Here is a 14,274-nt window from a genome sequence, read left to right as displayed (position 1 = left end):
CAAATAGCTGAAGACTCTAACATGATTAAAACATGTTTTATATGTGAAAATATTCCACTTTTCATGAATTATTGTGTCTTTTCAGATAACTGAATGACAGGTCAAGTAAGCCAACAGTGTGATGGGGACGCTACACTGATGAACTGATATTTGACAAACAACATGTGAGTCCAAAATACACATGCTTTGAGGTTCAGTGTTGTGTTTTTTACATTAGAAAAATAGTTTGGCCAGTTGGGAAACAGTCTTACTTACTTTTTTGTGAGAATTAGATGGGATGATTGATTGAAAGTGAATAAACATATTTCCCAAAATGTCTACCTATTCCTTTAAGCAATAAAAGTGTATTTTTTTCTAAGAACAAGGAAGAGGGGGGGTGTGTATACTTTGATCAGTGGGTAAGCTGTCTAAGCAGTCTGATCTCTCCCTTTTGAAAGAATTCCAAATCATTTTTATTTTCAGAAATACATGCTTTTTTCTGTGACAACGTGGTCGTACAGAGTGCTGAAGACCACACGACTGACAAAGAGATGCTGAGTTTCATGCCATTCCCATGACTGACTAGACACATAAACACTAATTACACTGACAGATTGTCCTTTGCGAAAACCCCCTGGCAGCAAACTCCAGCTATCTCTGACAGAGCAGAGAGGAGTGCTGGGTGTAGAGGTTTGCGTTTAGGTTAGTGTGTGGTCATACACTTGTGGTATGCATACATGTCAAAATCTTCAGTTAATAAATGTGTGTTCTGTAAATCCCAATGGAAAAAAGGGCATTTTAACATATTAAACACATTGTGAAGCAGTAACACTGTTTAGCTTCATGTATTCTCTCTCTCCCTCCATCCTTGAGTCATAAGATATACAACACCAAGGGGATCTAGGGTCCCATTGTTACAGAGTACAACAATTGTACAGCAAAAGATGTTTTGGCCAGAGTGCTGGAAAATCTTGATGTTTGTTTGGAAGTGTAACACGCAACCTAATTATTTCCGTGCCTCCAGTTTGTTGGGTTTTCTCTAACACAATGCTACATAACTCTTAACATATAAGCTGCCGTTGTTGCACTACCTGTGATCAAAGCCTGAGTATGTGACACTAATTGAGTTCTACTGCTCTTATAATGTTCTCTCCACTAATATTAAAATTCTTGAAGAGTGAGACAGCTTAAGCTGCTTTTCGATGTCTTGACAACCGTATCTGACAGGGCCATCAAGATGATTGCATGACTGGACGTCGTCTTCAGATTGTGTCTGCATTACATTCTGGCAAATCGAACTCTGCATAGGTGTGTTTCTTATCAGGGTTTTGGATGCCTCTCTGACTCCAGTAAGCTCATCAATTTTAAATCAACACTCGTCTACTGTGCTGTAACTTATCAGCAACCCACAATGATGAGCAGACATTGCATGAAATAGTATAATTCATGTCAGAGCTTGCTCTAATTAACAATAACCATGATTTAAAGAGCATGACGCATGAGATACTCTCCTGTTTTCTTGCTTACTGCTGATGGAAACACATGCCTCTTTCATGAGCTCACTCCACAGAGGTCATATCATGTAATATCGCGCTGCATCTCTACTGTACAGTGCATTACTGTACAGCAAATCACTTCTGTGGTTGTGGTCTCTCCTGGCACTCCTCCTTGCTGTTTACCCAGGTCTGAATCTAAACTCTGTTCAAGCGTGCTTATGATGGCAGGCAGACAGAGAGAGGTGTTCACAGTAGCCCGGCGCCAGCCGTTAGTGTAGGCAGTGGTGAAGTAGGGGCGAGTGTTCTCCATTTTGTCACTGATCAAAGATTGAGGATTGAGGGCAAAGATGGCTTCTGTGTGTGGGTATATAACAGAGTGTGTGAGGTGTTTGAGAGTGTGCGCGGGTGGGCAGTGACAGAAGAGTTTGTAGTAACTTACCTTCCCCAGCTTTAGAGGCGCCTAGCTCCAAGTCATCTCGTGTGCCACTGTGAGAATTGAGATAGGTAGCAGGGACCCAACCCTGCTCCTCTGCAGTGCTGACAAACCACCAACCTGTGGAAACATACAGAGGCTGAAAATCCCCAGGATTATGTAGGATGTTTAACAAACATGTCATACAATGCATTTCATAGCAAGATAAAGTATGTATAGCCAAGACTTTGAGTGCAAGGAAATACAGGAAAATGTCTTTGGAGGTCTGGAAGATTTGTTGAAATTTTGCAGATGAATTGGTGCTGTGATAAGATTCCCGCCCCAAAAAGTACACATCATAAATCTCTACAAAAAAAATCAACACAGATGATGAATCACAGGGATGAGCTACAAATGAAAATGGACATGAGGAACTTAATTGTGCTGCCAAAAGAATCTATAACTACATTCAGGGCCAAGAACATCAGAGGGAACACCGCCTGGCTGTAGCTCGACTCGTGACGAAATCTTGTTTAACCTGTGTTTCATCAGGATCAATTATGATTTCAGTGGGCAGGACATTGCTGAAATGGTGTTACAAGCCAAAATATCCATTTGCAATGTTGTAGCTGATTAGACTCACTCCTCTGGGTTCCTCAGACAACTGCTTTATGACAAATGCCTCAGCTTTAAAGGTGCATATACAAAATAATGTTTCACTTTAAACAAATCTGATCCCAATAAAGCCAGTGGAGTACAGGGATCCATTGTGTTAGATAAGGTGTAATGATGCAGTACATATGTACACTAATCATAACATTTGAACTTGTGCTAAATCACTTCCACACAAAATTCCCCGCACATTTGTTATACAGTGTCAGCTCTCAACGGTAGACCAAAGTGACGAAGCTGGCACAAAAACTGACCTATGGTATGCCACACATACGCTATTTGTTGTGGTAACGGAAATACAATATGGCTGACAGCTGTCTGGACAACCTATAAAGAGGATAGGAGTGTTCCATCATACTTTCACAGCTGGTCCAAACATCCAGTTTTTCCTACAGAAATGGTGTGTTATGACGTAGTTTTCATCAGTTAATAAAAAGAAGAATGTAGTATGACAGACAGGAACACAAAGAGGATGTATTGTATTAATTATTTGGTAAAGGTTGAGGCATAATCATAGGACGCTAATATAGAAATAACAGCAAAAATTGTAGACCCCTGAATTAAAGCAATCACTTAACCTGCAAGTAGTGAAGTATGAAATATGTAAATATGTCCTTCTGTAGTCATGCATCACGAGTAGACAGGCAACAATTTAAAGGTCGCTATAGATTAGAAGAGGTCATTACTGGTGTTTGAGGTAGACAGTGCTTCTCACTGTCTTGGCTAAGAATTTTAAATTTTTAATCTACGTTTCCTGGTTAAATAAAGTGTGAAGAGTGTTGAAGAGTCCATTATGTTGGATCTGCTATATGTGGAGACATTTTTTTTAAGGTCGGAGAGAAAAACACACAATTTCCCACCTGCTGGATGATTACATCTTACAGTATCTCTCAGAGTGGATATACAAACCTCATACAATATATATATATATATATATACAAAAGCATGTTGAAGAGTTGTTTTGGCAAAGACATCATGGCTTTCACTGCAATTTATTTCTGCCAGGATGCCCGTAGGATTTGGTATCAGGTCCCTTTCTCAGGCAGTTCCATACGACAAATATGGTTATAAAAAACAAATCATTTTAATTTATATTATATAATCCCGAATTCTGATGACTAACATTGTTCCTTAGCCATACGCCTATCTGTCCACCAAATGTAACTGGAGCACTAAAAGATACCCTGATGACAGACTAAATGCATGACTTTCTCAGAACAGGAAATAACACAGAAAATCTTTCCAGGCCTTTTTTATATTACACATGCAATCTCTGTGATTCATGTGAAGGATGATTTATGTATCTGATGAACCTGCTAAGCTACAGAAGAAGAAAATGCCATCAGCCGTACAGTTATGTTATTTTGCATAGAGTTAGGGTGGATGCAGATAGGAGGATACTGTTAGTGTCTGGCTCTGAGCAACATGCTGGCTAGGGCTCAGGTACGTAACAAGCCGTGTAATGCGCTCAGTCTTTGCACCAAAGCTGTGGCTTGAACAAAACCTCATGCCAATAAATCACACAGAGCAGCAAGTTACAACAAAACAAAATGGTGTCTACAACATTCAGAACCAAAGGACTCAAAATCCAGACTTCTTCTCTCCACAGTGGAGTTGAAAGCAGAAGATGCGAGGATTGTCAAACATTAATTACACTGACATCTTAATTTTAAAGTTCATTAAACAAACATTTTGCAATACTTCATTAAGTCACTGACAACATTTAAATATATCCTATGTGTCGTGTTTAATGACCAGCAAAGGGCAACATCAACTACATTACTGGTACATTAAATTAAATTGACCATTATAAAGAAAGGTCAGCTTGGCAGGAGTAAAAAGACCTGCGTCAACTCAATAAAGAAAAAAATCCTTACATTTGCAAATTTGCCATTTTCACACTGACATGCAAGCTTACGGAAATGTCATTTTCCCTTAAGCAAACTGACACTCATAAGCAAATATAAGAATAAGGTGTGGCAATGTACTTTAATTGAGAGCACTAGGCTATAAGACACAGCCACTTTAAACGGTCTGAGTAAATATACACTGTTATTGATGGCTTGGGCTGCCTTGCCTGTATCTTTCACCCATCCTCCCATATGACAGGTGCTTAGGCTGAGTTCACTGAACCTCAAAAGAAGTAATAAAAGTACTTTTAAAAATGCACACATTACACAAGTGCTGATTTCCTGGCCATTGCAGGTTTATATCAGACAGGCTGCAAATTAGGTGGAATGTAGAGAAAAAACAGCTTCTACACGAGAAACCTGTTTCACGTCTTTTATAACGAGTGACTGCAATTCAACCTGGCAAAAAACAGCTCCATACTTTATGTATAAGCAAGACAAAATGACAAAAATCCAACTTTTAATGGACATGAGATTATTATTATCTATAGGTTATGTTTAGGGCTTCAGATTTCAAATCAAACCTGCCTATTATTGTTGCACAATTAATCGAAATATTATCGAAATCGCAATATGGCAAGAAGCAGTGAGGTAAAATGTGGGAAAAACAGCATTATCATGAAGTACTGTAGTGCTGCACAGACGCCCCGGCCAACAAACCTTCTTCTCCCGATGTAAGATGTTGATTTTAACCGTTTTTTTGCGATGCAAAAATGATCATTCCCACACTTATAGTTCATCATATTGCAATCGCAATAGCTGTCAAAATAATCGCAATAGGAATTTTTAACCACATCCAGCCCTAACTGTTACATATTGTATCTTCTGTTGTGTTAATTCTTCTGGAATATTTATCCAGGAGGGCCGGGAGGGGGATGTGATTCTTAACTTTTGGATAATGTCCACTTCATATTTGACAGGTTTATCATCTGTACATTCTTCATAGACCTTAAACTGAGGTCATTACATAAGAAGCTGTTTTGTGGGCCTCCTGCTGCCAAGATTTAAAAAAAAAAACGTTAAAAGTAAAGCTAAGAGAATAGTGAAGAGTGAATGAAATGGCAGATAACTGAAACAAGATCAGAAAAAGAAAGTATTCTCTCTTCCTCGTTTCCGGATGGCAGGGATTATCTGTACAGATGTGGGAGGAACAAAGGTGAAGGTAGCATACCTTACCTCTGGAATTATGTGTGGGGGTGTGTGTTTGAACGAGTACACATGTATCTGTGCATTTGTCTGATTTTTGATCCACCAACCGCCTTGAACCCCACAGCAGAGTGCGCGGACATAAAGCTACACCTGCTTCTTTATCTGTGCTTTTTTATGATGTGTCATTTTTTGATCATTCAATATCACAACCTGCTTTTCTCCATGTCTCCCTGTCTCCCTATCCACGTAAGGAAAAATTAAAAACCTTGGAAAGCTGCTGCAGAGTTTCAACCACAAAGGGAAAAAAAGAACACAGCCAATTGCTGACTGGCTATACACTTTGCTTAACATTATTCAATATTACGATTATAGCTACTTAGTCAACATCCTGAGTAAATCAAAAACCTTTTAAAACATTTGAGCAGAGTTTAGTTTTGTAACCCCCACTGCCTTGGGGTCAGTGGTTGCATAAGACAATAGCTAAACCCACAACCCTCTGGTGGAGATCTCATATAACACCATCACACCATAGGATCATGACCACAGACATCAACCTCAAATGTCACAGTCTCGGAAAGGAAGAAACCAAATGGTTTGTCTTGACAACACTGTTGTATTGCACCACATGGACATCGTGGATGTTTTAAGCAGAGCTGAGGGCAAGTTGTAACTAAGTTAATACCTCAGTATCCTGCTGTGAGGGGCAAAACTCTGGTCGTATCAAGTTAAATGCCTGCTTGATTCCATTTATTTCTGTAATAAAAATAAAGAAAATGATGATGTCAGCCTAATTTAGACAGCATGAAACATATAGATCCAGATTGGACATTTTGGAAAAAACATGTAGACTTTTTCTGGTGGAAAGTACGATGATATATAATTCTTCTATTTGTCCGATGATATATAATAAAAAAGCAAATTTCCAAAAAGGTGTCAAAATATTCTTTTAACTAACTATAAGCAAAGCATTTCAAAAACCAATTGATTGTATAATGTAGAAAAATCAGTACTGGTTATGTAAGTTAAAAGTTTGCAGCAATTTGACAAAACCAGATGGAAAAATGCTTCCTAGTTTTATGCTGTCCTCATAGTCTCACTTAACCTGTATTCTACCCCTGTGAGTGCAGATACAGTGGACAGACATATAGCGAGAAAGAGCAACATTTCTTAGCTGCATTTGTCTTCATACAGTATCTGCCATCTGGAAACTCTATCAGCTTTAAGACCCATGCTTCATTTTTACTGTAATCAACAACAGACTCTCAGCTGCAACAAGAAACTCGATTTATGCCATTTGGGGTTTTTCCTGAGGTGACTGGATGACTTATAAAACAAAACCGCAATCTACATATACAATCAATCAAGGGTGATACCTAAGCAATGGCATACATAATGTAGTGTGACATTGCAGTGTTCCTTAATGCCCTACTCATCCCTACAAATGTATCTTTGACTTCGAAATCAACATTGTTTTGTGCTTTGGAGTAACTCACAAAAGATTTCTACACATCTAGCATGAATATGAGAACCACAGATTTAGCAGCACAAGAAGGTTTTTTTTCACGACCTAAAATGATGAGGAATGCAGTGCCTCAGCAGTCCTGCAGATATCTGACACCACTGTTGAGCAGGAGAAAACCCCATTCATTTCCAGCTTCTGTATTCATTAACAGTGGATCCAGTATCAAAGCACAGGGGGAAAGCATCCAGTCCAATACACACACTTCTAGTTTTCATAAAACACTGGGTTTCAATTACCTGGGTGGCTCTGGTACAAGGGGGGAGGCAAAAACGGCACAACACAGCTTTCAAGAGCTGATGTTGACCTAAGGAACAACCTTTTCTCCCTCCCAACATCTGAATGGATCCCCTCATGGTCTGAATGAAGCTATAGCCCACAGCTTGTGTGCTCGCTACTGATTTGGAGACACAGTGGTCCTTGAGCATCTGAAAGCCCACCCTTCAAAATGCTAGGTTGAAATCAATGGTCAATTCTTCAGTAAGAGAGAAAGGCACCTTTTTGGCTCCACAGACTGATTTCTGTACGCTATTATTACCACTATGTGTGCTCTTAAATACTGTTATTGCTCCTGTTCTTCATCTCCTCTGCCTGTATCGCTCAGTGACAAGATGCAAGAAAATAAAGCAGTGGAAGCCTATGCTGAAAAGCAAGTTACAAACCTCCTATTTGAGTTTCCATATCTTAAAATACAGGACAAATTAATTTCTTGAGATGGTCATTTATATTTTCTATGGTAAACTGAAGGAATGTGGAGGATGGGGATTACTATGAGTGGATAATGTGTCTTCCATCTGCTGCTGCAACTTCAGCTTAAAAAAGACATTTAACACTTGGCAAGTTCTCTGCATCATGTCTTCGGTGGTTCATTGACAAGAATTATAGGGTTTTTCCTCTTTTATACAAGGAAACATGTTCTTGCTGAAACTGCACATACCAAATTGGGAAACTGAAGGTTTGAGCTATAGCAGCAGTAGAAGTTTAATGTTGACCTTGCCTTTAATCGTCCTGCATATCAGAGACAGAAAATGTGGAACGACCAGAATACATGATGCTGTCACACTGCAAATTCTGCATTTTAATTGCCGTTCTCTCATTAACTAAGTGATTATTATTGAAACACACCTTTTGGTTCTATTATCGAGGCACAGAGAAGAGTCAGCTGTCATTTTTCATAAATTGTAATCTGAATAATTGTAAGGATGAATATGAGGACCTAGGAGCATGTCTCAGGTGAAACAATAAATACTGCAGACTGTAGACTGAGGGCTTCAAGGAGAAGCACACTTTATTACCTTTACCAAGGTTATGTCTCCCATGTTTGTTTTTGTCTGGGCCTGATAGCTGAAAGAAGACTAAGAGCCTACAGCCACGCTAGCAGCTCTGTGAGGCTGTACTTAGACACAGCAGTGCCTCGAGTTAAACGCTAACATGGTCACAATGACTATACTAACAAGCTGATGTTTAGCAGGTATAATGTTTAAAGGTAAAGTCAGGGGATAATTAAAGTAATCAGAATAAATTATCTGGTCACCATGAATATCAGAACCCGATTTCATCCAGTAGTTGTTGAGATATTGAAGTCTGGACCAAAATGGCTAGACCAAATTGCACTGGCTTATATAATTTTATAGAAAACTTTTACAGGACTCATCCTTTAAAGAGTAACAGTAAGTCTGTGCTCTCTGAGTAAACTCAGAATCTCCCTCTCTGAACATCAAGCTCCTGCTGAGCTGAGCCCTGAGATAATCCCACTTCCAGCCTGAAGACGGAGAGCGGAGACATTATTGTGTTGGTACATTTTTTCCATGTGAAGGTAAAGAACATCCTGCACATCCATCATGCCATACTGTGGGCCAGACCTGCTTAATCTGCCAGGATTTGACTCCAGCAGTCTCTACGGGCTCTCAGCCAGGGAGCTGAACATCACCTGCAGGATACCTCTGTTTCCTTCCAGCTTTATGGCTCAGTTTTTTTAAAACTTAAAATATGTGTGTGCGAGGACAAAAAGGACAAAAAAAGCACATTTTATACAGCTAAGATTACGATCATAGTAAGTGACCCTTAAGACTCTTCCTGAAATTTCACTTACTCCACCCTGCTTAAGTAAGCTGGGTGGAGCAGTAGAGATACAATACATACTGTACATGGGTGGTGCCAGGGGGTCTTGGGGGAGCCGGAGGGACTGACAAATGTGAGCTGGTCTCTCCATAACAGACAGGCATTCCTGGAGTTCATTTGGCAAACTGTAATTCATAAAGCCTGATCTGGACTTGGAATCGAGACAAGTTAAACCCTGAATGGTCCACAGAGAAATTTTCTACACAGGACTGGGCACAACACACCAGACGCTGCCCTTGAGGGGTAGGCAAACCAGCTGTAATAAGTACAATATTTCCAGAAGTCACTGCAAATTATCTTTTCCCTTCCTACATACTACTCCATTAAAGGGCAAAGGTTAAACCACTGAATACAGAGCAATTGAACTGACCAACAAGGTTGCTAGCTTAGTTTTGGTTAACATCTCTCCGATATAGTGTAAACTGAGGAGGCATCCTGGAGGATCCATTAAGCCATTATAATGAACCAACCTCTCTGAACCACTAACTTTGGCAGGAAATGTCTTTTTCCATTTTCTCCCTGAGTTTCCCCCTGCACTACTCTCTCCTCCTGAGCCAGCATTTCCCCCTGGCAAACTCTCATAAAATAGACAATTAAAATAGCTGCAGATGGGAGTGAGGACAGAATCAATAATTATAAAACCAATTTAGTTTTTTTCACTAAAACTAAAAAGCAACTTCTATAACATTTTCAAATTGCTCCTTTAGATTGGATTTATGTTCATGGGAGTTATTTAATAGTAACTCAACAAACCAGAAATCAATATAAACTACTGTACTAACTGAAACAAAGGCCACGACACAAACTGTATAGTCAAGCCAGTGCGATGGAAAATACTGCCTTGGCTCAGGACAGCAGGCTGGAAAAGTGGAGAAAGCTGAGCTCGCTTATAGGTCTGACCTAGATTCACTAGCCCTGTCAAAGGCATATATTATCTAATCCAAGGTAAGGAAAAGTCGATAACTGCACTGGGCAGCAGTCACAGCCACAGTCTATGGTACAGTAGCTTTAACAGCAGGACTTCTGCTGAAGGACTGGGGTGAATGGCAAAGAGCTAAAGTTTTCCATTTCTAGATCTGTTTGATCTACACTCACACCTTTGTGTTAAAAAACACTCATATAAAATTGGTCAGACACACTGATACAAAATTAGATGGCAATATGACAGCATGCAGATATTTTCCACTCAGTGCATTCAATGACTCTGCAGGGGAACCCATGCTGGTTTAAATCTGCATGGCTTTAAAGGAAAATGTGTGACTATAGCTGGAGGCTCAATAAAAAACCATACAGCCCTTTGATCATTATAAATGTAATAGACACCTTTTAGTACCTCTAACTCAGCATACTTAGCTCTGTAATACACAGATCAATCTGTCAGTAACCATTAAAGGGTTTGTACTTATCCTGCAAGGGAATGGATGCTAAATCAAATGAGCTCTGAAATCTTCTTAGCACACACCTGGTCTTGTTAGTATTGGCAAAGTGATAGGGGGTGATGTCACCCAGCCAAATGGAGCAGATTTAGTCGACTTCCAATGCAAGAGGTGTTGAGATTTCAGTTAAACGCTAGCTGTGCTGCTGGAAACAGTCTCCATAGCAAGATGTGGGGGAGAGGGGAGGGGGTATTTACTTCAGATCTCTGTGAAAGTGTCCGTCAGTGTATAATAAAACTGTCAAATAGCCTTAGCATGTGTTTTAAGAAGCCTGGAGTCTACTGTTTTGCTTTCTAGAAACTCACAAAGCCAACCAAACCAGAGATTTAGGAACAAACTGAACTGAGAGAAGCAGCCAAATGTAGCCTGTATCAGAGAAAAGGACAAAACAAAGTGATAATAATGTGGAAACTAAGCTTCAGTAGTAACGCCGAAGCCTGGAAATCATAAATGTGCAATGAGACCATTGAAGTTCATGTGTTTCACATTCTGCATGGATCATCAACACACAGATCAACCACTATAACTTTGCACAGTGGTTAGCTGAAATACAAAAGTGGAGAAGGGGCCTCTACTTAAAAGCACAGGACCATGCAGCTCAAGTTCATGGAGGAAAGCTCTCATATAAGGCCCCCGATAAAAGCACTTCAAGGTGTTGGAATATCCGCCTCACTGTGGCTCCCCATTGAGTTGAAATCCTACTGGAGCAGGGAGTGAAAACAAATACATGAACCCGAAGGCAGGACACGTGACACTTCAAAGCGATCCTACTCTACGGACCCTCTTCCTTGAGGCCAGTATGGCATGGCGTTTCACTCACACCCATCATGAAACCCAAGTCCAATTGCCTTCCTGGTCACTGCTTCCTCCTCCATCTCTCTTTTCCCCGTCCTCCCGCTGAAGAACACATGAGTCCCATTAATGTTTTACTGTCTCAGCACACCATTAAAGCTGAATGTCAGACCCTGTTACTGGGCCCTTTACCTCTACGGCCACTCTTGTGCTTCATATGGCACATTCCTTTCAAAATAATAGTGATTTGGGCAGGTGCTTAGACCTGGGTGTCAAACACTGTTGACAGTATTAGTATCAAAGACACATGATTTTATACTCATTACATTAGCTTAGCTGATAATAGCATTTCTGGGATCCTTGTGTTATAAAATCTACAAAACTATCTAACCAGTTTTCATTTTACTGCATCTCAAAACTAGATATAATATATTTCAGTTAATTCATATACTTTTGAAAAAAAAAATCAAGATGTTTGTATCTTCTTCCATCCACAATAGATGTAAGTTCCTGGAAGCATTACAGCATATTTTAAGAATATCATGAAGTTGTGCATTACGTCAGCATGCTACTGACTCATTAACCATTGAATATTGTCAAACTGAATCACATATACCCTAAAACATGATCTTGGCTTTGTTTCCAGAGGTAAAACAGCTGACTAAGGACTCTCTGCAGCTGGCATTTGTAAATCCGGCACGTCTTGCTGGCTTTCCATTAAAGTGAGGTGGAATAATTAATACAAGTCTGGAAGACATTCCTCTTGCTAGAGGCAACATTCTGGCCCACAGCCTAAACCAACAGTGGGAAAAAACAGGGCTGACTGCAGGCCAAAGCGAGCCTCCAGATGGGGCTAAGTAACAGTTAGCAAGCTATGGACAAAGGAGGTGAGAGGGTTGAGTTGGGGAAAAGGGCAGCATGTTTGTGGAACTATGGACTGAATCATGGAAGAGTCTGTTTTGTGTCTAACATATACAGAAAATGCATGCTGCCTATTCTTGCTCAACATGTCTTTGTTGTGTATTTGTTTTGATTACTCACCACTCTCGCTCTTTTCAATGACGTCGACCACCTCGCCCGCTTGAAGGCTGATTTCTGCAGGCTCTTGTTTCTCGTAATTGGCCACCACCACATACTGTTCCAGGAGCATGGGATCCGAAGCATCCAAACCTGGAGTTGATGGGAAAAAACACGCTGTCAGCCAGCTGCCAGCCATAGGTCCACGAGAACGACTGCTGGGCACCCGTTGTGCCATAGGCCACTTTGTCTGTAGAGCTCAGCCAATCACAATATTCGTAGGGCTCAGTGCATCTTCCTGAGAGTCTAGCCATAGAGCTGCATCCCCCTCCAGCCCAACAACGAGGGCAATGGAGATGCTGAAAGTCTAGGAAAAGAATTTCCCTCCAAAAAGTTAAGGATCAAACAGTCAAGTGCAGAAAATCCATTCTGTGTTACTGAAGGGGCCTCATCCTTATTGTCCAACAAAGAGGGCCTGGGTCAGTAGATACAGGTAGGTACATTAACACAGTGGAAAGAGGAGCAGCAACGAGAAAGCAGAGGGAGCTGTAGCAGTGATAGAAAAGTGAGCTAAAGCCAGCTGAGGACAGGACAGTAGAGTGGGAGAAAGAAATGGTTTCCCTTGGAAAATAAACCATCAGCTAAAAAGCCTCCTTCTCCTCAGTTGGGGCTGGAGCTGGAGGAAGAGTAGGGGGTTGTGTACGCCAATCATAAGAGTCGGCACTAGAGGCCTTAAATAGAACCAGATGAAGGGGCTGGAGCTGTGCTCAGAGGGATGGCCCTCTGTCTCCATGAAACACTAGAACTCTGACTACAGCGTGCAGCCCAGCCAATGGAAATCTTTCTTTCTGTACTTCACTGAGTTAACCATATAAACACCAGCAGTGACTTAGTTTTTTCGGTTTGTGCTTGGTTTCATAACTTGGACACATCAACTACTTAACAAGAGTTTGTTTCATTCTAACTGACTACAGGAATGTCTTTTAAAGACAGAAACATATGATTTTATTTGTAAAAACAAATACATGTATATAGTGCCCGATATATTACAAACACACACAACCCCACACATTGGCAAAGCTATATTAACTGAGTCTGTCTGAAGCCTTAATCATGAAAAATCCTTAAAGCAAGCATAGCTGAAGGAACTAAAGCAGATCTAACAAGCGTCACCAGGAATCCAGACACAACCCCAGCTGACACTCAGTTCACACATTAACAAGAGATTCTGCTGACCACTGAGTTCAAAGCTTCTAACAGAAGGGAGCTACTGTCTGCACACTTAAGATTATATCTGTTTACCATAATAGGGTTGCTATAACAGATACACAATGTACTTTTATGGTGTGTTTGAAAAACAGCAAAAGGTCTACAAACAGTAGAGATCACAATCTCTATTTATGGTCACATTGCTGCTTTTATTGCCATCAGTTACTGTAGTTAGCGAGAAGAAAAAGAGCCCTTGACTCACATAATCAACAAATATCTTCAGGGAAATAATGTCAACAAGAGAAAATAGCCCCTTTTTTATGTGGTAAACACAGTTTCTTGAAAAGGGAACTTTTACTATCCTGAGGATGGTAATAAGAACAATCCAGTCCAATAGATGGAAGGTTTGAGGATTAGGTAAGGAATGATCAAGACAACTTGGATTAAGTTGCCATTTCCAAGAACTGATCTGGCGACAGTCCTTCAGACTGAAGATTAACATTTATCTATCTGGATAATATTTTGAATTCAATTCAGGAACTAAATTTGAAATGTCAAGGAG

The 14,274-nt window shown here is 40.3% G+C and overlaps 1 protein-coding gene across 1 annotated transcript in view; it reads right to left on the bottom strand.

Annotated features, from left to right (window-relative positions):
- Positions 1-14,274, bottom strand: part of sh3pxd2ab (SH3 and PX domains 2Ab) — a 51,841-nt gene that overhangs the window by 9,891 nt on the left and 27,676 nt on the right. The window contains exons 8-9 of the mRNA XM_035663083.1: positions 12,528-12,656; positions 1,915-2,028 (exon numbers count right to left, since the gene is read on the bottom strand). Of these exons, the coding sequence (XP_035518976.1) occupies positions 1,915-2,028; positions 12,528-12,656 (243 nt within the window). The remainder of the gene's footprint in view (positions 1-1,914; positions 2,029-12,527; positions 12,657-14,274) is intronic.

This window comes from Morone saxatilis, unplaced genomic scaffold (assembly GCF_004916995.1).
Source record: "Morone saxatilis isolate NCDOM2014 unplaced genomic scaffold, NCSU_SB_2.0 Contig19, whole genome shotgun sequence".
In the NCBI taxonomy this organism is placed as follows: Eukaryota; Metazoa; Chordata; class Actinopteri; family Moronidae; genus Morone; species Morone saxatilis.
The sequence above is the reverse complement of the archived record's forward strand: the minus strand, read 5'-3'. Positions and strand labels throughout refer to the sequence as shown.